General features: G+C 40.2%; 1 protein-coding gene across 1 annotated transcript in view; it reads right to left on the bottom strand.

Annotated features, from left to right (window-relative positions):
* Positions 1-1155: 1155 nt before the first annotated feature.
* Positions 1156-25112, bottom strand: part of LOC132816740 (transmembrane protein 182-like) — a 44238-nt gene continuing 20281 nt past the window's right edge. The window contains exons 3-5 of the mRNA XM_060826649.1: positions 15807-15905; positions 10339-10476; positions 1156-2059 (exon numbers count right to left, since the gene is read on the bottom strand). Coding sequence (XP_060682632.1) covers positions 1833-2059; positions 10339-10476; positions 15807-15905 — 464 coding nt within the window. The 3' untranslated portion in view covers positions 1156-1832. The remainder of the gene's footprint in view (positions 2060-10338; positions 10477-15806; positions 15906-25112) is intronic.

The raw sequence follows: 25112 nt of genomic DNA, 5'->3' as shown, positions 1-25112 counted from the left end.
CAGTGAAGAAATAGGCCACTCATATTCAGAAGAGCATCCCACCCAGACCCACATCCCCCCATCCTATCTCTGTAATCCCGCATTTATCATGGCTCATCCACATTACTTGTACGATCCTGGACAATATGCGGCAATTTAGCATGGTCAATCCACCTAACCCACATATTTTGGACTGTGGAAGGAAACCAGAGTAGAAACCCACACAGACTCCACTCAGTCAACCAAGGCTGGAATCAAGCCTGGGTCCCTGGAGCAATGAGGCAACAGAGCTAACCACTGTAGAATGTTGAACAAAAACAGAAGTTACTGGAAAAGCTCAGCAGGTCTCGCACCATCTGTGACGAGAAATCAGTTAACATTTCGGGTCCACTGACCCTTCCTCAGAAATAATGGTAGCTAGGAAAATGTCGGTTTATATGCAGATTGTTACTCCTTACCTCTTATTTGCTCCATCTTTGATATGACCCTCCTACTGGAAAACAACCAGTTCACAGAATCACAGCAGAGTGTGGCCCTTCAGCCCAAGTCCACTCCAAAGAGTAATCCATCCCCCTATCCTATTACTCTATATTTACCCCTGACTAAAGTACTTAACTTACACATCCCTGAACGCTATGGGCAATTTAGCATGGCCAATTCACCTAACCTGCACATCTCTGGATTGTGGGAGAAACCAGAGCACCCAGAGGAAACCCACACAAACACAGGGAGAAAGTGCAAACTCCACACAGTCACCCAATGTTGGTGCTGTGAGGCATTAGTGCTAGCCACTGAGCCACCGTGCTGCCCTAAGTTCTAGCAATCAAAATACTTACCAATATACTTAAAGGGTAAGGATAACTTGTCATGCAACAACATTTATCGTGCAAACCAATCATTATTGTCAAAATTGTTTAGTGCTGCCTAATGATGCACATGTTTGTATGATAAAGTTAAATGTACGATTTGCTCTTTGATTTTCTTTTCCTGCTTGGTGTAGGAAATTCTTAGCTTAAAAATGTGACCATTGCTTATTCAGACTTAAATTTGTTCTTCCTGTTACACCAATAAAACATGATGTGGAGGTGCCAGTGTTGGACTTGGGTGGACAAAATATTTTAACTTTGTCCACCAATAAGATAAAAAGTCCACTACTCAGTCATCTAGCTGAGTTTAGCAAATGGTTTATTCCACAGATTCCACGTACTTGTAGGTAACACCTGTACAAAAGGATTACATGATCAAAATAAGAAATCCAGCCCATTTAGATTAACCTGACATCAGTCAATGAGTTTAATTGGTGCTTTCATAGCTGATGCATGTATAATTACTGGCAACATGTATTTACTATTTCCAATGGGTAACTGGTTCAACATGCTTATCAACAATATTCCTGGAATCATTAGACCTTGAAACCCACTTAAATGATCTGAACTCCACTCCTAAAATTCATGAATTCTTTAAAACATTGTATTTATTATATTATGCTACTCTTTAATATTGTCTTAGAAGAAATCAAGAAAATTTTAATTCCTTAGAGTAGTGTAAATGCATTGTAAATCGTTAAGCATAACAATACTGTCTTTTTAAGCATTAGATGGGATGGGATATTTAGTACAAATTAATTGCAAGGCTTTAAAACTTTTGGTTTGAGGCTATTATAAATTTTACTTTCCAGCATACTTCCAAATAGTTAGCAAGACAAAAGCTATACAGTATATGAACAGAATAACCAAACATGCTGTTTGGAAATACAGAGAAGTAAACTTTCATTGCCAATGTGCACATTTAGCAAACTGTTTGTATTAAAATAATTGGTTTCCAATTACTCAAAGCAAACCAAATGCTGTCTCTTAATCATAATGAATGTGAATGGTGTGGCCTGCAAGGAGGAACAGCAAGCCTGAGAACAATGAGAAAAATATCCCAATGGCTGCAACTATGAAGGACCATCCATATTGAATGTTTAGTATAATATCATGACAGAGCTGAATTCTTTGCTTCTGAATGTATTCTTGAATATCAATAACAGTTTCAATCCAGATGACATACATAATAATGAGTACTGTAAATAAAATTCCTGGAAAGGTAAAAAAGAAAAAAACGAATTAAAACAACATTTTAAAACACCTTTATTTTCAAATATTTTATTTTTAAGTGCTTTTTGCAATGTGTTCATCTTAACAGCACTAGATCAAACCAGTTGATTGATCTATCTTCCTCTCCATGCAGAACAGCTGATGCTTTTAATTAAAATTAGTTGTGAATGTTACACTCTAGTCCAGACTACTTTCTTGTGGAAGTAGACAGTGAATGTAGCGTAATTGTAAAAAATGGATAATGTGGCATTATCATTCTAACATATTGCAAAAATACCTAATATTTATGGGACAGACTGAGAGGGAGTGGAGGAATGTAGTAGTAGTGGGAGAGGGGTTATCTGTGAAATCTCAGAGGTGTGAATCAAATGGCAAGACCTCATTAGTATTTCTAAACTCAGTTCCTGCACAGTGACCAGCCAAGCTACCAGTTGGGAATACCATTAATAGAAGGTCCAACCAGCAATTATTAGAATAATTACAAAAACGTTTGTAAGGAGATCTCAACTATCTGTAAGAATAATAGGGTAGTTATGGTAGGAGATTTTAACTTTCCAAACATGGACTGGGACTGCCATACTGTTAAGGGTTTAGATGGAGAGGAATTTGTTAAGTGTGTATAAAAACATTTTCTGATTCAGTATGTGGATGTACCTACAAGAGAAGGTGCAAAGCTTGACCTGCTCTTGGGAAATAAGGCAGGGCAGGTGACTGAGGTGTCAGTGGGTGGGGCACTTTGGGGCTAGCGACCATAATTCTATTAGATTTAAAATAGTGGTGGAAAAATTGAAAGATTTAAAAGTTGAAGTTCTAAATTAGAGGAAGGCTAATTTTGACGGTATTAGGTCAGAAAGTTGTCAAGCTGATTGGGGGCAGATGTTCGCAGGTAAAGGGTCAGCTGGAAAATGGGAAGCCTTCAGAAATGAGATAACAAAAATCCAGAGAAAGTATATTCCTGTCACGGTGAAAGGAAAGGCTGGAAGGTATAGGGAATGCTGGATGTCTAAAGAAATTGAGGGCTTGAGGGAAAAAGTGGGAAGCATATGTCAGGTATAGACAGGATAGATCAAGTGAATCCTTAGGAGAAAGTGAGGACTGCAGATGCTGGAGATCAGAGCTGAAAAATGTGTTGCTGGAAAAGCACAGCAGGTCAGGCAGCATCCAAGGAGCAGGAGAACCGACATTTCAGGCATAAGCCCTTCTACAGGAATGAGGAGGGTGTGCCAAGCAGGCTAAGATAAAAAGTAGGGAGGCAGTAGAATCGACACTTCAGGCATAAGCCCTTCTCAGGAGAATCGACGTTTCGGGCATAAGCCCTTCTACCTCCCTGCCTTTTATCTTAGCCTGCTTAGCACACCCTCCTCATTGCTGAAGAAGGGCTTATGCTCGAAACGTCGATTCTCCTGCTCCTTGGATGCTGCCTGACCTGCTGAGCTTTTCCAGCAACACATCTTTCAGCAGGTGAATCCTTAGAAGAGTATAAAGGCAATAAGAGTATACTTAAGAGGGAAATCAGGAGGGCAAAAAGGGGACATGAGATAGCTTTGGCAAATAGTGTTAAGGAGAATCCAAAGGGTTTTTACAAATACATTAAGGACAAAAGGGTAACTAGGGAGAGAATAGGGCCCCTCAAAGATCAGCAACGCGGCCTTTGTGTGAGATTAGATTCCCTACAGCGTGGAAACAGTCCACACCAATCCTCCGATGAGAAACCCACTCAGACCTATTTTCCCCTCTAGTGCAACTAACACGATGGGAAATTTAGCATGGGCAATTCCCCTGGCCTGCACACCTTTGGACAATGGGAGGACTTACACACTTAATGGTAAGGTCCTAGGGAGTGTTGCTGAACAAAGAGGCCTTGGAGTGCAGGTTCATAGCTCCTTGAAAGTGGAGTCGCAGGTAGATAGGACAGTGAAGAAAGCATTTGGTATGCTTTCCTTTATTGGTCAGAGTATTGAGTAGAGGAGTTGGGAGGTCATCTTGCGGTTGTACAGGACATTGGTTAGGCCACTGTTGGAATATTGCGTGCAATTCTGGTGTCCTTCCAATAGGAAAGATGTTGTGAAATTTGAAAGGGTTCAGAAAAGATTTGCAAGGATGTTGCCAGGGTTAGAGGATTTGAGCTATAGGGAGAGGCTGAACAGGCTGGGGCTGTTTTCCCTGGAGCATTGGAGGCTGGGCGGTGACCTTATAGAGGTTTACAAAATTATGAGGGGCATGGATAGGATAAATAGACAAAGTCTTTTCCCTTTGGGGAGTCCAGGGCTAGAATGGCATATGTTTAGGGTGAGCGGGGAAAGATATAAAAGGGATGTAAGTGGCAACTTTTTCACACAGAGGGTAGTACGTGTATGGAATGAGTTGCCAGAGGAAGTGGTGGAGTCTAGCTACTGTGGGTCCTTGATAAGTATGCACCCATCAGGCAGGGAGAAAGCTGTCGAGCGCAGGAGCTGTGGTTTACTAAGGAAGTTCAATCTCTTGTCAAGAGGAAGAAGGCGGCTTATGTTAGGATGAGATGTGAAGGCTCACTTAGAGCACTTGAGAGTTACACATTAGCCAGGAAAGGCCTAAAGAGAGAGCTAAGAAGAGCTAGAAGAGCCAGGAGGGGACATGAGAAGTCTTTGGCGGATTGGATCAAGGAATATAGGTATATCAGGAATAAAAAAATGACTAGAGTAAGATTAGGACAAATTAAGCATAGTAGTGGGAAGTTGTGCGTGGAGTCAGAGGAGATGGGGAAGTGCTAAATGAATACTTTTCATCAGTATTCACACTAGAAAAAGACAATGTGGTTGAGGCGAAAATTGAGATATATGCTACTAGACTAGATGTGCATAAGGAGGAGGTGTTAGCAATTCTGGAAAGTGTAAAAATAGATAAATCCCCTGGGCTGGATAAGATTTATCCTAGGATTCTCTGGGAAGCCAAGGAGGAATTTGCAGAGTCTTTGGCTTTGATCTTTACATCATCATTGTCTACAGGAATAGTGCCAGAAGACTGGAGAATAGCAAATGTTCTCTCGTTCAAGAAGGGGAGTAGAGACAACCCTTGGAATTACAGGCCTGTGAGCCTTACTTCAGTTATGGGTAAAGTGTTGGAAAAGGTTATAAGAGAGAAGATTTATAATCATCTAGAAAGGAATAAGTTGATTGGGGATAGTCAACTCAGTTTTGTGAAGGGTAGGTCATGCCTCACAAACCTTATTGAGTTATTTGAGAAGATGACCAAACAGGTGGATGAGGGTAAAGCAGTTGATGCTGTATATGGCAGCATCAAAAATAGAGGGCATAGTTTAAGATGAGAGGGGAATGATTTAAAGCGACCTAAGGGACAACTTTTTCATGCAGAGGGTAGTGTGTGTCTGGAATGACCTGCCAGAGGAAGTGGTGGAGGCTGATACAATTACAACATGTTAATGGCATCTAGATGGGTATATGAATAAGAAGAGTTTAGAGGGATATGAGCCAAATGCTGGCAAATGGTACTAGATTAATTTAGGATATCTGGTCAGTATGGACAGGTTAGACCGAAGGGTCTGTTTCTGTGTTGTACATTTCTATGACTCTATGACTACATGTTTTGGATGTAACCCTTCTTTAGCTTGTCTACCCATGGACCATATAAAAATCTGATAAACAGATGACTAAAAGCTTTATCATACAATTGTTGTTAATGAGCACCTCAAAGAAGGGAAGGAAGATGGAGCAGTGAGGATGTTTACATGGAGGACTTCCAGGAGCATGACCACCAATGGGTATCTGATGATAGCGAGTTTTGAGAAGATTTGTAGCTCAGGTTGAGGCACTGGATGTAGGTTTGTTCGCTGAGCTGGAAGGCTCATTTCCAGCCATTTCATCACCCTACTAGGTAACATCTTCAGAGGGCCTCAGGCGAAGCACAGCTGTAGAAGCAATCATCCCAACACCCACAAATGAAGCTGCATCAGAACATTATTTCAATGAGCTAACACACACTGCAGCACAGAGGAACTACACAGAGCAGAGGAAAATCACTTGTACCGTGTATTCAAAAAGAATAGGTACCCAATGAACACAATCTGCTAATTTCTCAGCAACTAACCCAAACAAGCAGACAAAACACGTCCAGAAACCCTAGCCACTCTCCCCTACATCAAAGACATCTCAGAAATGACTGCCAGACTATTCAGACCCCTTGACATCATGGTAGTCCACAAACCCACCAACACACTAAAACTGCAGCTAATGAACTTGAAAGACCCTATACAGACAACACCCAAAACTAATGTCATTTACCAAATATTGTGCAAGGACTGTAACAAACACTATATTGGACAAACAGGCAGAAAACTAGCCACCAGGATACATGAACATCAAACTAGCCACAAAAAGTCATGACCTCCTCTCACTAGTATCCTCACATACGGATGAAGGACACCACTTCGAATGGGACAACACATCCATCCTAGGACAAGCCAAACAAAGACATGCACGAGAATTCCTAGAAGCAAGGCATTCCAACTGGAACTCTATCAACAAACACATCAAGTTAGACCCCATCTACCACCCCCCGAGAAAAAGAACAGGAAGTGACTTCACCATGGGAAATGACATCACCACAGCAAATGACATCACCAACCCAAAGAAACCCAAACATATAAATAGAAAGCAGGAACTATCAGCAGTGCTTCACCTGAAGCCCACCGAAGATGTTACCTAGTAGGGTGACGAAACGTCTGGAAATGAGCCTTTCCAGCTCAGCGAGCAAACATACATCCGGTATCTGATAGTATTCAAGAATCGGCATGGGGTTAGAACTGGAGGAGCAGAGGTAGTTTGGAGAGTTTTAGGACTGGAGGGTAGTGACAGATGTCAAAAGGAGTGAGGCAAAGGAGAGATTTGAAAGCAAGGAAGAAAATTTTGAAATTGAGGTATTGCCACACCAGCATGCTAAGTAAGTTAGGATTTCATTAGCAGTAATATAGTGAGCTCAAATTTATGAAGGAGAGTAGGTGGCCAAGGGAGAATTAGGGACATGAAATTAAGAACCATTTAACAATAACTGATCTTATTTACAATTATCTGTAATGTCTTTCAATCAGTTTAGTTCAACCATGTTTGATAAAAGGAAGATATCAGGTAGAATTTTGCCCTTTAACTATCAATGGAGAAATTCTTTGCAATATTATTTGTACAAGCAGTGAAGTATTATGACCTGTAAAGGGTAATATTAAACCCTTAAAAAAATCACATTCAATCAGTTCTTTGTCAAAGATGTGAATCAGTGGCCACTAGGGGGTACATGTCAACCACTAATATCCTGGTGAAGGGCTAATGCATGAAACGTCGATTCTCCTGCTCCTCAGATGCTGTCTGAACTGCTGTGCTTTTCCAGCACCACATTCAACTATGTTAACCACTATCCTGGCCACAGGGAACAGTAAAAATGTAAAATTACAAAACACAAGCACATATGATTCTCACACCATTTTTACAGTTGAAGGTTGCGCGATATTCTGTGCTTTGAGAAGTGGGACGGTTTATTATGATAATGATATTAGACTCTCACAATCCACTTAGGAACCTAATTTAAGTTTAACAATTACTGGCTACGTTTTTCAATGCTCAGAAAGGCTCATAATTAAATAGAGTCAGGAGCAGCTAGTTGCGGAAGGAAAATGTTTTGATTTGATTACACTTTGCACTTCCTTTGTTTTCACTTCCTGACTTAGGAAGCATGGAATTCCAGGGTTCCCTCAGTGTCATGCCAGTAGAGGTTTTCTTGCACACCCGCTCAATTGTCAATGCCACAACAACTCAGCCTGAAATGCCAAGACCACTACCCTACATTTTCCTGACTGCCCACCCCTCTCAGCCAGAAAGTCCAAGCCTCCTGTCAAACAATAAACTATCTCAACTGTTGGAAAGGTTTGGAACAATTTTCTCTTGCCTACTCAAGCTTTGACAAGTTCATTCTTAGAGATCTCAAATAGTAAAAAGATGTGAGTTATGGCAAGTTTCCAATCTTAGTAAGGATGATGTGAGTGATGTTTAATTGCCCCCTCAGAGATATTAACATTTAGTTCTGTCACTCTCAATTATTCTTGTGTAGTCGTCACTCAGTAGTTGTTCACTCTTGCCCTCCAAACATATTTTATCTTGGTATTGAGCTTATAGAGCTGGCATATAAATCTAATAGTAATGAGTTCAAATCTCACCATGACAATCATGCATATACATTTACAGCTCTGGTAGAAATATCAACTATAAAAGCTGCTGGAATGTTATTGTATCAAATTAGCTCACTAATGTTCTTGAAGGAATGGAATCTTGTTTGCTCGATTAAAAACTCATTCCCACACCGAGGATGTAATTTGATCTTGCTCCCGGGAATGGTCTGTAGAATTGAGTACAGAATTATAAGGGAAAGCAGGGCAAGTGCACACTGCCTTTTGGTGCTATGCAGTTAACACAAGTGAGGAACAGGGAAAATGGGTCTTTGAGGCCCTTAAGTGATCGATTAAGTGCCATTTAAGTTCCTTTGCCCACTACCACTCTGTCAGTAGCATACCAGCACTCTGCCATGTGGAAAGATCATTTTGTAAAAGCAGCTCTGCTCCCTGCAGGTTCAGTGAGGATGGTGGGTCCTCCTGCTTGTTAGTCTCTGACCCATGGAAACATCTCCCTGTTGCAGGATAGCCTCACTGAGGTGCTGCAGTCGGCTTCAGATGGAAATGTTGGCCAGGAAACTCCACTACTGAAGTGGCAGGCGACTGTGGACAGAACGTAGGTGATCTGTAAAGCAGTCGTTCAGTCTGCGTTTTGTCTCCCCAGTGTAGAGGAGAGTTGGAATCCAGTGGCCTAGCTTAAGTGAAGCGCAAGGAAATTGCGGCTTCATCTGAAAGGTGTGGCTGGAGCCTTGAATGATGAGGAGGGGGCAGATAAATGGGTAAATAGCACACTTTCTATGCTTGCATGGAAAGCTGCTGTGGGAGCATGGGGATGTGTTGGGAATAGAGGAGGAGGAATGAGCTAGTGTATCCCCAGATGATACAGTCCCTGCTAAAAGCTGAGAAAGGAGAGGAGGGAACATGTATCTGCAAAACACTGGAGGTGCTGAAAATAGTGGCGAATAATCCTTTGGATGCAGATTCTGGTGGGGTGGATAGTGAGGATTGGGGATCCTACTGATGTTGGGGCTTCCTTTTGCCTTTCACTTCAATAGACCACCATGCTCCCTGACCTCCAGTTCTGACTCCAGCCTGCTACAGTGCTCCGGCTAGAAAAATGGCATCTCATTTTCCATTTGGGGATCTTGCAGCCTTCAGGACTTAATATCACATTCAATAATTTAAAAACCTGAACACTTTCCTCAGTGTCCTTTATCCACCCCCACACCTCAGACTCCATTATGGCATGGGCTGTTTTCAGTATAGCCAACCCATTTTCACTCATTTATGGTGCCTATTAATAGCTCATTCTCCCTGGCATACCATCATCATGTTCCTAAAGAACTTTGGTAAATCAGATGGGATTCTATACAACAAATAATTAAATTTGGTTGTTGCTGTTCAGGGACAAGTTTTACATTGTAGATTTTTTTTGAATCACCTACTCTGAGAAGTTATCAGATACCCCTAGAGCAGATGAGACTTGAACCTGAGATTCCTGGTTCTGAGGTAGGGACACTACCATTACATCACACATGAACCTGCTAGTTTCATATTGAATATTTAAAAATCATCAGGTGCAATGTGGGATTGTGGATACTATGGAAAACTTAGCACAGCCAATCCACATAGCCTGCACATCTTTGGACTGTGGGAGGAAACCAGAGCACCCAGCGAAGCCCACACAGAATCAGGCAGAATGTGCAAACTCCACACAGACAGACACCTGAGGCTGGAATCAAACCCAGGTCCCTGGCGCCGTGAGGCACCAATACTAACCACTGAGCCACCATGCCACACCATTCGCCATTCTAAACGTACCACAATGAAAGTACCCATTATTCAAAGTGTGCATATTATTAGTAAATAAGATTATATGAATGTAAAATGATTATAGAACATTTTTCTATCTGCAGCCTGATTTAATTATTGGTCATTAAAATTTTAAAAACCCATATAGTTCAACTTACTGTTAAATTAACTAGTGAACCAGCTAATTTTGAAGCAATCAACTAAATAGACATTCATGTCATTGGCTCATAATTCATTCTGTTCCAAATGTTAAGGAGTTATGTATTGCAAAGCATTCACAAAGAATATTCCACTTACCAGCAGATAGAAACAGTCCACCTCCTGCTTTGTAGAGCTTATGATTAGGAAATGGGACTGCACAGATGATGACAAAGCCTCCTACTATGACAGCAATGATACCCAACATCATGAATACTGACCAGAAACCACGGTAAACTGAAAATACAAACAACAAAAATTAAGTTTAGGATCAGATTGTAAAAACAAATATAGTATAGGGTTATATCACAGTAATAGTCTATTGTCTATCTAGGAATGTTTATTAATCCATTTTTGTTTTGTGCATATTTATTTCTCTGCTTTTGTTTTGTAATTTATTTACTGATTATTATTCTGTAATTCTTTATTGACTATTGTTTTGTGTTTATCTGTATTGTGTAATGATGCACTGTGTGGCGTACCAACTCAAATTGGATATGAAATGATGTGGTGGGAAAAGACCAATTATAAAGTGTTTGTTAATCACATTGACAATGATGAACAAATAGGAGGAACTGTGGTACTGTAAAATTCATAACTTTAATAACTTCATGAATTGAAAGAACTCTCTGTGAAATAAATTTAAGGGACAAGGACAAGCTGTTGTACAGCATTTGGAAGCAATTAGTCACCTCTGCAATAAGAAGGAATCGAAGCTACGTAAATAAAACTGTTTGAACAACTGCTTGACAGCTGGCTGCCTTATGCCACAAGGATACTTTATTATCCTGCAGAAGAATTTAAGAAATTAACTGCAGGAATGTTGTGTCATCAGACAGGCAATCAATGTCAAATGTAACAAGGAACAGGAAGCCACTTCCCATAAGAAGGCAAGCTGCAAACTTGATGTTTCCAGAGGTGGAGTCAATATTGTGGATAAAAAAATCTAAAGGACCATCAACAATGTCACACCATAAACTTGAAGGACAGAAAATATGATCAGAATTCAACTCTAGGATTCTTCAGTAGCAGAACTTTGAAGAACCACACTGTACAAGAATTGAACCCTAAACATTCGAGACAGACCTGTTTGTTGGAATTATAGCTAAATTCCACTATTAAGTGAAGAATAGCCAAGTTGGATTATGAGGCTTAAGTTGCATTACTTGAGTGGTTTTATATTAATTGCTACATATAATAAAGTTTAATTTGTTTCAATATTTGATTGCCTTTGAGTTTATAAGTAACTAAATGAAAAGTAGTTGTGATAATTTATACACAACACTATTTTGTCATAAATGTTATAATCTGAAATACATATTATATATTTAGTGGAATTCGATGGCAAGTCACATAAATAAGATTGTAGATAGGGTTTAAAATGAATTAATTGGGAGCGAAAAGTTAAATTGAAGGGAAGGTTAAAAAAATCAAAACAAAATTATCAGTGGTGCAAAGTAATGAAGAGGCAAATAATAATCAAAGTGTGACAGCAAGGTGCAGAACATACATGCAGAGGTGTTCAATAGAAATTCAAACCAAAGTAATTATGGGAACAAGTCAAATCTTAAAATTCTTCATTTGAATGCTTACAGTATTTGTAATGAGATGGATCAATTGATGGCAATAACAGAAATAAATGAAAATGACTTTATAGCTTTTACAGAGACATGAATACAAGGTGACCAAGACTGGAATTCAATATTCAACAGTATGCAATGTTATTGAAGTATAGGCAAAAAAAAAGGAAATAAGGTTGTGTAGCTTTGTTAATAAAGGAGTAATCATGAAGTGAAGTGATATTGAAGTGATGTTTGTTGGAAATAAGAAATAGCAAGGAAACAAAGTCATGGTAGGAGTCATCTCATGATCCTGAAGAGATGCCAAACTGCAGGACAATATATAAATCAGGAAATAATGGAAGTGTGTAAAAAGGGCACTGCGATTGTCATGGTTGATTTTATTTGCTTATTGACAAAATAAATCATATGGACAAGAGTGACATGAAGATGAATTGGTAGAGAAAATTAGGGCTTTTTATAGCAGTACGTTCAGAAACTACCTAGGAATATGTTATTTTAGATCTAGTAATCAATAATGAGGTAGGATTACTAAGAGATTTCAACAGTTAAGGATCCTATAGGGGTAGCCATCAAAACATGGCAGAATTTCACTTCACTTCAACACACCACTGTGTTCCCTGGCCAATATCTCTGTCTCAGGCTTTCTGCACTGCTCCAGTGAAGCTTAGTGCAAAATGGAAGAGCACCTCATTTTGGGAACACTACAGCCTTCTTGACGTAATATCAGTTTCAACAACTTTAGGGCTGGAGGCACCTTCTCCAACCTCCTTACCCCAACCCCCACACACACCAGTCCTTGTTCTCACATGGTCTGCTATTACACACAACCCATTGTTGTATCCCCATTAGCAGCTATTCATTCACCTAGGTTAATAATTATTCACTCCTTTGAAAGGCCAACTGGTCTTCTCTCTTTAAACCTGAAATAGTACCTCTGATTTCTCTCCCCAGATGCTGCCAGACCTGCAGAGCTTTACAAATATATCCCATATGCCTTCCTAAGCACTTTATCTATCTGTTCTGTTACCAAGTGGACCAGTGGACATGTATGCGCTGCCTCTTGACACTGCAAAGCTGCATTCTGTTATAGCAATGTTCCTCAGTGCTTGTGAGGATGCTCTTGTATTGGGGATAATGTTTTCGCATGGATCAAGAATTAGTTTACACACAGAGGATAGAGATTCAGGATTGGTCTTTTTCAGGTTGGAAACATGTTAGTATTGGAGTGCTACAGTGATCAGTTCTGTGATCTCAAATATTTACTGTATTAATGATTGGAGAAGGGTTCAGAGTATAAAGTATTCAAATCTGTTGGTAATACAAACATAGGTGGGAGAGTATATTGCAATGAGGACATAAGGAATCTCCAAGGGGTTGTACTTAGGTTGAGTGAATGGGCAAAAATTTGGCAAATGGAATTTAATGTAGGAAAGTGTGACGTCTTGGACTCTAGTAAGAAAAATCAAAAGGCAGACTATTATTTAAATGCAGAGAGACATCAATAAAGGACAACACAGAGCGTAAAACTCAAAATGTTAGCATTCAGGTGCCGCAAGTAATTAAGAAAGCAAATGGAGTTTTTGTCTTTATTGCTGGGGGACTGGAGTTTAAAAGTAAGGAAATCTTATTACAATTGTATAGAGAGTTGGTGAGACTGTACCTGGAGTACTGTGCACAACTTTGGTGCTTGTATTGAAGAAAGGATGTACTGGCATTGCAGACAGTTCAAAAGAGGTTCACTAGGTTGATTACTAAGATGAAGGTGTTGATTTAATATAAGCAGCAAAACAAATTAGGTTTTTATTCCTTAGAGTTTAAAAGTATAGGGGATGATTTTATTGAAACATACAATGTTCTAAGAGAGCTTGCCAGGGGAGATATTAAGATATTTCCTCCAGTGGAGAAATCCTTATGGAATCATAGAATCTCTACAGCACAGAAAGAGATCATTCTGTCCACCAAGTCTGCACCAATCCTCCAAACAGCATCCCACCCAGACCCTTACTCTATCCCTGTAAGGAGAAAGTGAGGACTGCAGATGCTGGAGATCAGAGCTGAAAATGTGTTACTGGAAAAGCGCAGCAGGTCAGGCAGCATCCAAGGAGCAGGAGAGCTGACGTTTTGGGCATGAGCCCTTCTTTAGGAAGGGCTTATGCCCGAAACGTCGATTCTCCTGCTCCTTGGATGCTGCCTGACCTGCTGCGTTTTTCCAGCAACACATTTTCAGCTCTATCCCTGTAACCCTGTTATCTTGAACTAGGGCACATTGAAATTTGAATTCAGTTAAAAAAAATCAAAATTTAAAAGCTTATCCTAATGGCATTGGTATAACACTTGTTGGTTTTCATAAGAACTCATCTGGTCCACTAATACCTTTTCGAGAAGGAAATCTGCTATCTTAACCTGGTCTGACCCATATGTGACTCCAATGTGGTTAACTCTTAACCTCTGAGCAAGTAGCAATGGGCAATAAATGATAGTCATGTCAGTGATGCCCACATTCTTTGATTGAATAAAGTAACTGTGCATTTTTAGAAAGAGTGTCTGTGATCAGAAAGTGTATAGAATTATGAGCTGCTATAATGCAGCCTTGCAGTGTCAAGGCGTGCTGCATAGATTCTTGCTGATGATCCTTGACATGCTGAATTCACCAAGTGTAGAAACTAAAATATCATTGGTGGCAGTGTTTCAATGGTTAGTGCTGCTGCCTCACAGCGCCTGGGACCTGGGTTTGATTCCAGCCTCAGGCAACTATGTGTGGAGTTTGCATATTCTCCCTATGTCTGCGTGGGTTTCCTCCAGGTGCTCCTGTTGTCTTCCACAGCCCAAAGATGTGCAGATTAGGTGGATTGGCCATGCTAAATTTACCATGGTATCCAGGGATGTGCAGGCTAGGTGGATTAACCATGGGGAATGCAGAGTTACTGTGATAGGGTGGGTCTGGGTGGGATGCTCTTTGGAGGCTCATGTGGACTCGATGAGTCAAATGGCTGCTCCACACTGTAGGGATTCTATGATTTCCTGAAAGAAAGGAAGGGGGATATTTACAGTCACTCCAGGCTGTTTTTCATTTATGCATACCTGTTACAGTGGTGTTGAAAAAAGAATCTGAGCACGTCAGTCATTTTCTCAGCTAGAAATGCTATGGACTTACAACACCAAACAATACCACAATTCAGGAACATGTCAAAAGGGACCATTACCCAAAAGAGAGGCATGTTTTTCTATTAAGCAAAAGAAGTAATTCACAAGTTGTGAATATATTACTGACTTTTATCTGATTTATAATTCAGATGACTTTTTTTTATACTTAATGGATGAAATTATAAGCAGTTACAAAGGTGGCTACAGCTTAAATAGGTATGATTACTTTGGCAACAATGAGTGTTTAAAACAACCAACTTGAACTGTGGCTGGTAAAGGTATATTGAAATATGCAGAATCTAATCTTGCAAAGTAAAATGAATGCCTGTACTTCTACATTTTTGTAAAAATATTTTCAACTTAGATTATTCTTAGCATTTGAATTAAATAACTAACAGGTCTGTGGCATTTTTCTAATAATTTATGTTAACAAATGCAAACAGCCAAATACAAAGTTTTCATCAAATATGTAAATATTTGTCAGAAAATATTTATTTACAATCTTAACTGATAATGCTATAAAACTTATTTTGATTATCACAGTTTCTAATATACACTTGCTAGTTATTTGTGAATAACTTGAAATGTGAAACCAAAACACATCAAAGATCTGAGGGCTCCTGTTGACAAATCAATGACAAATTCATGATAAATGTAATAACATTCTAGAGTGATATGAAGCTTGTAATCTCATTGTACTTTTGGTGACAGAAGCAAACAAGTGCGTTATTCTTATGGTTCATAACTGCCGAAAACCCGATTCACATATCATCATTGCTAATACCTGCCAATTAATCAAGAAATTCCTATGATTCCATGTAAGGTGATCTATTTACTTACTGATAGCAGTCTCATAGGCAGTGGAGTTGTATGTCTCTGTTGTCAGAGGGAACGGAAGGAGATAGGCGTGCATACAGTATTTCAAAGGAGGTTGGTTAGCTATGTAATAAAAAAGTAAATAGTGTGAAAAGCATTTGTTAATTATAAAAATCCTCCAAAACGCTCAGCAACTGCTGTCGATAAACAGGTTACGATTGATAGCTATCAAATTATGCTATCACATAATAATATATGAACTCAACACGTTTATCAAATTTCCACAGTGTTACTTTAACAGAGGCTATAATTATTTAAAACCTGCCTCATATGAACAGGTTAAACATTTGTAAAATTATATACCATACAGCTGATAAACAAAAAGCTTTCTTCATTAAATTATATTGATTTAATATGTTGATTTAATTATACTTAGCATACATGAAATATATTCAGAGGTTTGCACACTTGCTTGCAAAATAAGTAATATATCTCGAGTCATAAAAGTCAAACTATTTTCCCAGATTCAGCAAATAGTAGATCAATATTATAATCTTATATTAATACTATTTCTAATAATGTTAAGAACTGATTTCCCCCTAAAAACTGTCACAGTATTTTAAATGATAAGTATGAATGTCAATTATGCAGCAAGCCACATTTCACAGCAACAATTTTCCTATGTGGACACTCCTTGATTGACAATTGTAACCACATTTCCCGATATAAGCGTTCCCTTGTAATGTGGCAAATGATTATTATACATGTCACTATACCCATTACAATTTGGAAGTGCCGGTGTTGGACTGGGGTGTACAAAGTTAAAAATCAACAACACCAGGTTATAGTCCAACAGGTTTATTTGGAAGCACTAGCTTTCAGAGCACTGCTCCTTTATCAGATGGTTGCTTTCTTTATTACCTCTTCACTCTTTCATTGGCACTGAAGACCACAAAAGCCCAGGTAGCTATTCTTCAGAAAGCCAAACTGAAGACTTGTCAGAAGAACCTAATTATAGCATACTTCTCCCTCTTCCTCTTGTTTTGTGCCAGAATAGGATGAGTAAGTATCTAATGACAGGGAGCAAAGCAGCGCCCTACTTAACAAACAATGTAAATTGAGGTACCACTATGCCATGACATTTCAGGATTGAGATGGAAGGAAGTGTTCTAGTTGATACACAGAGCATCAATGAGTGGAAGGAAATGCTGAGCAGTGGAACTTGTTTTTCCAGAAGTCCCAGTCATATTCATTCTCTTCTGTTAAACCATGGGTTTGGACCACAGAAGACGCCAAAAGTGGGATGTTAGCTTCGGTTAAAGCATCATTGTTGATATCGATATGCAGTTAATTTTGTAAATTCCATGTGCAATTCAATGTTATATCAATACTTGGGAACTGAATTCTAAAGTAGAGTTAAATGGATTAACAGGAACATACTGTCTCTGAAGTCCTGCTGTCTCATTTTTGAAGACCTCTCACTTTCCAACTGTGCCTTTACCTGTGAACACTCTCCCCCAGTCAATTATTGAAAGTTCCTGCCTAATAATGTCAAAATTAGCCTTACTCCAAATTAGAACTTCAAATTTTACAGCAAGTTTATCCTTTTCCATAAGTATATTAAAAATAACAGAACAATGATCACTGAACCCGAAGTGTTCCTGCACTATTTCTCCTGTTGGTACATACACATACAGTCATAGTGATGTACAGCACAGAAACAGACCCTTTGGTCCAACATGTCCATGCCAACCAGATATCCCAACCCAATCTAGTCCCATCTGCCAGCACCTGGCCCATATCCCTCCAAATCCTTCCTATTCATATACCTACCCCGATGCCTTTTAAAGGTTGCAATTGTACCAGCCTCCACCATGTCTTCTAGCAGCTCACTCCATACACGTACCACCCTCTGAGTGAAAAAGTTGTCCCTTAGGTCTATTTTATATCTTTCCCCTCTCACCCTAAACCTATGCCCTCTAGTTCTTGACTCCCCCATCCCAGAGAAAAGTCTTTGTCCATTTATTCTATCCATGCACCTCATGATTTTGTAAACCTCCATAAGGTCTCATCTCAGCATCCAACACTCTAGGAAAAACAGCCCCAGCCTATTCAACCTCTCCTATAACTCAAATCCTCCAGCCCTGGCAACATCCTTGTAAATCTTTTCTGAACCTTTTCAAGTTTCACAACATATTTCCAATAGGAAGGACACCAGAATTGCATGCAATATTCCAACAGTGGCCTAAACAACGTTCTGTACAGCCACAACATGACCTCTCAACTGCTGTACTCAATACTCTGACCCATAAAGGAAAGCATACCAAACCCCTTCTTCACTATCCTATCTACCTGCGACTCAATTTTCAAGGAGCTATGAACCTGCACTCCAAAGTCTCTTTGTTCAGCAACACTCCCTAGGACTTTACCATTAAGAGTATAAGTCCTGCTAAGATTTGCTTTCCCAAAATACACCTTGCATTTATCTAAATTAAACACCATCAGCCACTTCTCAGCCCATTGGCACATCTGAATAAGATCCCGTTGTGATCGGAGATCATTTTCTTTGCTGTCCACTACACCTCCAAGTTTGGTGTCATCTGCAAACTTACTAACTATGCCTCTTATGCTCACATCCAAATCATTTATATAAATGACGAAAAGTAGAGCACCAATCCTTGTGGAACTCCATTGGTCACAGGCCTCCAATCTGAAAAACAGCCCTCCACCACCACTCTCTGTCTTCTACCTTTGAGCCAGTTCTGTATCCAAATGGTTAGTTCTCCCTGCATTCCATGAGATTTAAACTTGCTAATCAGACTCCCATGGGGAACCTTGTCAAATACCTTACTGAAGTCCAAATAGATCACATCTACCGCTCTGCCCTCATCAATCCTCTTTGTTATTTCTTCAAAGTGCCCAACCAAGTTTGTGAACATGATTTCCCACGTATAAAGCCATGTTGACTATCCCTAATTAGCCCTTGCATTTCCAATTACATGTATATCCTGTCCTTCAGGATTCCCTCCAACAACTTGGTCTACAGTTCCCTGGCTTGTCCTTAACACCTTTCTTAAACAGTGGCACCACGTTAGCCAACCTCCAGTCTTCCAGCATTTCACCTGTGACTATCGATGATATAAATATCTCAGTAAAAGGCCCAGTGATCACTTCCCTAGACTCCCACAGAGGTCTAGGGTACACCTGATCACGTCTTGGGGATTTATCCACTTTTATGCTTTTCAAGACATCCAGCACTTCCTCCTCTGTAATATGGACATTTTGCAAGATGTCGCCGTCTATTCCCCTACATTCTTTATCTTCCATGTCCTTTTCCACAGTAAATACTGATGCAAAATGCTCATTTAGTATCTCCCTCATCTTCTGCGGTTCCACACAAAGGCCGCCTTGCTGATCTTTGAGGGGCCCTATTCTCTCCTGAGCTACATTTTTGTCCTTAAAATATTTGTAAAAACCCTTTGGATTTACCTAAACTGTATTTGCCAAAGCTATCTCATGTCCCCTTTTTGCCCTCCTGATTTCGCTCTTAAGTATACTCCTACTACCTTTATACTCGTCTAATGATTCACTCGATCTATCCTGCCTATACCTGACATATGCTTCCTTCTTTTTCACCAAACTCTCAATTTCATCAGTCATCCAGCATTTCCTAGACCTACCAGCGTTTCCTTTCACCCTAACAGATTATACCTTCTCTGGATTCTCATTATTTCATTTCTGAAGGCTTCCTATTTTCCAGGCATCCCTTTACCTGGGAACATCTGCGCCCAAGCAGATTTTGAAAGTTCTTGCCTAATACCGTCAAAATTGGCCTTTCTCCAATTTAAACTTCAACTTTTAGATATGGTCTACTCTTTTCTATCACTATTTTAAATAGAATTATGATCGCTGGCCCCAAAGTGCTGCCCTACTGACACCTCAGTCACCTCCCCTGCCTTTTTTCCCAAGAGTAGGTCAAGTTTTGCACCTTCTCTAGTAGGTACATCCACATACTGTATCAGAATATTTTCTTGTACACACTTAACAAATTCCTCTCCATCTAAACCCTTAACACTATGGCAGTCCCAGTCGATGTTTGGAAAGTTAAAATCCCCTACCATAACCAACCTATTTTTCTTACAGATAACTGAGATCTCCTTACAAGTTTGTTTCTTAATTTCCCTCTGACTATTAGGAGGTCTATAATACAATCCCAATAAGGTGATCATCCCTTTCTTATATCTCAGTTCCACCCAAATAACTTCCATGGATGTATTCCACTGTCTTATTCCTCTACAAAACACTGCTCCAGGTTAAATTAATACTTATGGCTTATATTTTAAGTTTAATCAAGAGACATAGCTCAGTAAGACATAATATCAAGAAATAACCCACTCTACTCACAAGTGCAGACTTATTTTAAGACCACACTTAAAACATCCACTGATCTATTTCTGTGCTCCGATCTCTCCCAAAAAATTCCTCCAAGATCAGTTCTGAATTTCACTGTTTGTTAATTTTCCTAGACGCACTCTGATGTCCAGCAATACATGAATTCAACAGCAAAAGCTGTAACTGCTAACTGTGTCAGTTAGCAATGTGAGTTTCTTTCTCTCTCTCTTTCGTGAACTGACCTCACCATGTGTTTCCTTTGTCTGTTCTTCTCCCTTTTAAAACTGCTGTTGTTTTTGACTTTTTTTTCCAAAGTTCCAAAACAATGCAACAGCATATAAAACAGTAATTGCTGCTCCTGGAATTCGAGGAAACCACCTCCAACACCTAAAATATCTCAAAGAAAGGAGCAACTATTACAGCTGGAAGTTTTTCTTGTCCTCCATCTTGGATATTGAATAAGAAAATTTTCCTGTACACATTTAACAAATTCCACTCCATCCAGGCCTTTAACATGGTGGCAGTCCCAGTTGATGCTTGAAAAGTTAAAAACCCCTACCATTACAGCCCTATTATTCTTACAGATTTTGGAGTTTTTTTTAACATATTTGCTTCTGAATTTCACGCTGACTATTGCGGGGACCTGTAATACAATCCAGATAAGGTGATCATTCCTTTCTTATTTCTCAGTTCCACCCATGGAACTTCACTGGATGTACAGCCGTAATATTATCTTTAACTAAACACGCCAGACCCCTCCTCTCTTACCCCTTTTTCTATCCTTCTTGTAGCATTTATAACCCGGAACATCAAGTTGCCAGTCCTGCCTCTCCCCGAGCTATGTCTCTGTAATAGCTATGATATTCCAGTCCCATGGTCACAATCATGCCCTGAGTTCATCTGCCTTACCTATTAGCCCTCTTGCATTGAAATAAATGCAGTTTAATTAATCAGTCCTGCCTTGTTCTCTGCCTTGCTGTTGCCTGCCTTGACTATTTAACTTGCTCCTCTTGTCAACGATATCAGCATCAGACTCATCTCTTTTCTCATTATCTATTCAGGCTCACCCCCTTCCCAATTTAAAGCCTCCCAAGTAGCACAAGCAAACCTTACCACCAGGATATTGGGCCCCTTCCAGTTCAGGTGCAATGTGTCTTTCTTATACAGGTCACTTCTACTCTTGAAGAGATTACAATGATCCAAAATTTTGAATCTCAGCCCCCTGCACCAGCTCCTCAGCCACACATTCAACTGCCTTATCCTCCTGTTCCTGTGCTCACTAGCACATGGCACAGGAGTAATCCAGAGATTACTACCCCCAAGGACCTCTGTTTTAGCCTCCTGCCTAATTTTCTATATTCTCTTTGCAAAACCTCATCACTTTCACTTCCTGTTATTGGTATCAATGTATGCAATGACCTTCTGCTGGTCGCTCTCCCCTCTGAGAACATTCTGCACCCTCTCCAAGACATCCTTGAACCTGGAATAGGGAGGCAACATACCATTCTGATGGCTCGTTGTCAGCTGCAGAAACGTCTGTCTATGTCCCTGACTAGAGAGTCCCCTTTCACAGTCGATCATTTGGAACCTGATGTACTCTTCTTAACATTAAAACCAGTCTCTCTACCAGTAACCTGGCTGTCAGTGCTACATTTCCCTGGAGTCTGTCACTCCCTACAATATAAAAAAAGCATGGTTGTTTGAGATTGGGATTGCCACAGGAGACTCCTGCATGACCTGCCTCCCTCTCCTATCTTTCCTAGAGGTCACCCATGTACTTAATTGTATCTACGATTTTCTATCTTCTACAACTGCCATCCATCACACCCCCTTATTGCCGCCAACTGCTGCTTCACCTAATCCATGCAAGAAGACAGGATTCGCAACTAAATACACTTTCTGATTACATAATCATCAGCAACATAGAAGTTCTCCCGAATCTCCCACATCCGACAAGAAGAGCACGTCACTCTACTAAAAGCCATGTCTGCACCATAAACAGTCTATAGACCCAGAATATACCCAAAAAAAATACTCTTTCTCAAAAATTCAACATTAGCACAGTCTTACTACTCAAAAACACTGCCCTTGAATAACTTAATATCTATCTTTTATATTAAAAAATTAATCACGAGACATATCTCAGTAAAACCTAAAAAAAACTCACTCTACTAACTAGTATAGATTTACAAAAAAACACAGATTGAAATTTATAAGTTTATAAATTTTAAAATCAACCACTTAGCTGATCAGGCTCTGAGATTGTTACAGATCACTCCCAGCTGCAGTGTGCAGTTCCTATCTCTTCACCCTGGAGGCTCCCTGCCTTAGGTCCTGATGAAGGGCTTTTGCCTGAAATGTTGATTTTCCTGCTCCTCGGATGCTGCCTGACCTGCTGTGCTTTTCCAGCACCACTCTAATCTAGACTCTGATTTCCAGCATCTGCAGTCCTCACTTGTCCCGAGTTCCTATAAACAAGTCTCCCAAGGTCAGCTGTGAAACTGCACTACTTGGTCAAAGAAAAAGATCTCCAGACGTATTTGTAATTTCATAGACAGTCAGCTGTGAAGGTACTTGTTCCTCTGACCTCCCCATATTGTTGTTCTCCCAAAACTTTGTTTCCTGTCCCCTCTCTTTCCTCCCATTTAAAGTATTGTTATTGTTATTGATCTTTTTTTATAACGTTCCAAAATCGATATGATTCATTAAATCAGTAATTACTTCTCCCACAAAGGACCAGCACTTAAAGCCACAGTAAGTATTTCTAAATGCTCTGCTATTACACCCTATATAATAGACTGTAGCATTTTGCCAATAACTTGTTAATATGACTGCTCTATAGTTACCTGCTTTTGTCTCCTTCAATTCTAAACTAAAGTTGCCATATGAAGGGGCCTGTGGCATGGGGGTGGGTAAAGGACATGGAAGGAGGTGATCAGTTTCTAAAATTATTGAACTCCATATTGAGTCTTGAAGGCTGCAGGGTCCCCAAGAGGAAATGAGATGCTGTTCTTCCAGTTTGCGCTGAGTCTCACTGGAGTACTCCCACAGGTACAGGGCAATGATGTTGGCTAGGGAACACAGTGGTGTATTGAAATGGCAGGTAACTGGAAACTTGGGTTCATTTTTGCTGGGCAGAACATAAGTGTTCAGCAAAGCAGTTGTTCAGTCTGTGTTTCGTCTCCCCAGTGTGGAGGAGATCACATTGTGAGCAGTGAATACAATAGAATTGATTGAACGAAGTGCAAGCAAATCGCTGTTTCACCTGGAAGCTGTCTCTGGACCATTGGATAGTGAGAATGGAGGAAGTAAATGGCCAAGTGTTACACCCTCTGTGATTGCAGGGGATGGTGCCATAGGGGTGTGGGGACATGTTGGGAGTGAAGGAGGAGTGGACCAGGGTGCCCCAGAGGGAATGGCCCCTGTGAAATGCTGACAAGAGAGTGAAGGGGATTATGTGTCTGTTGGAAGCATTAAGCAAAAAATGGTAAAAAAAAAAGCAGCTAAAGGTCCTGTGGACGTGGATTCTGGGTAAGTGGAAAGTGAGGACCAGGAAACTTTATCAGTGTTGTGAAAGGGAAGCGAAGAGATAAGGGTAGAAGTGTGTAAGATGGAACAAAGAGCCTTGTCAACTATATTATTAGGGAACATTGAATGAGGTAAAAGGTGAACCTTTCTGAGGCCCCTTGCAGTATGTAGTATCATCAGAACAAATGTGATGGAGATGGCGAAACTGGGAAAATGGAATAGAGTCTTTACAAGAAGCAGGGTGTGAGGATGGATAGTCAAGCTAACTGTGGAAGTCAGTAGGTTTTTAGTGAATACCGGCAGCTACCACATTTCCCAGAAATGGAAACAGAGATGTTGAGGAAGTCAAGGGAGGAGTCAGAGAAAGAAGCAAAAATCGTCCTTAGTAGAGTGGTATGCTTTTCTTGTTGGATGCGGGAGTTTAGGGAGAGTTTACGGGTTACTGAGGATTACATGTGCAATAAATGTCATTGATTGCGAATCCTATGAGATTGAAAGGATCGGTTGGATAGAGAGTTAGGGAATGAGGAATTTACAAGAGCAAGGGTGTGATGGATGGCAGTTATAGGAAGGGGGGAAGGTCTCAGATACAGTCACATAGATGGGTTAACTCCAGGAAAGGTAAGAGTTAGGCAATTAGTGCAGGAGTCTTCTGTGGCTATCCCCATTTCAAATAAGTATGATGTTTTGGAAAATGTAGGGGGGATGGATTCTCAGGGGAATGTAGCACAAACAGCCAAGTTTCGGGTATTGAGACTGGCTCTAATGTAATGAGAGGTACGTCAGGTTCCAAGCGATCGATTGTCTTAGGGGACTCTCTAGTCCGAGGTTTGGACAGACATTTCTGTGGCCAGCAGTGAAAAATCAAAATGGTATGTTGCTTCCCTGGCGCCAGGATCAAGGATGTCTCAGAGAGGGTGTAGAATGTTTTCAAGGGGAGAGGGGCCAGCAGGAGATCATTGTACACATTGGAACCAACGACATTGGAAGAGAAAAGGTTGAGATTCTAAATGGTGATTACAGAGAGTTAGGCAGGAATTTTAAAAGGTGGTCCTCGAAGGTAGTAATATTGGATTACTCTCATTGCTATGAGCTAGTGAGGGCAGGAAGAGGAGGATAGAGCAGATGAATGCATGGTTGAGGAGTTGGTGGATGGGAAAAGGATTCATGTTTTTGGATCATTGTTAGCTGTTTTGGGGTAGAAGTGACCTGTACAAGAAGGACGGATTACACATAAATTGGAAGTGGATTGATATACCGACAGGAAAATTTGCTAGATCTGCTTGGGAGGATTTAAACTCAAAGTTTGTGAGAAGATTTGTAGCTCGGGTGCTCGTTGTTGTGGTTCTGTTTGCTGAGCTGGGAGTTTTTCTTGCAAACGTTTCGTCCCCTTTCTAGGTGACATCTTCA

The sequence above is a fragment of the Hemiscyllium ocellatum genome, chromosome 6 (genome assembly GCF_020745735.1).
Source record: "Hemiscyllium ocellatum isolate sHemOce1 chromosome 6, sHemOce1.pat.X.cur, whole genome shotgun sequence".
Lineage (NCBI taxonomy): Eukaryota > Metazoa > Chordata > Chondrichthyes > Orectolobiformes > Hemiscylliidae > Hemiscyllium > Hemiscyllium ocellatum.
This window is presented reverse-complemented; position numbering and strand designations above follow the sequence as displayed.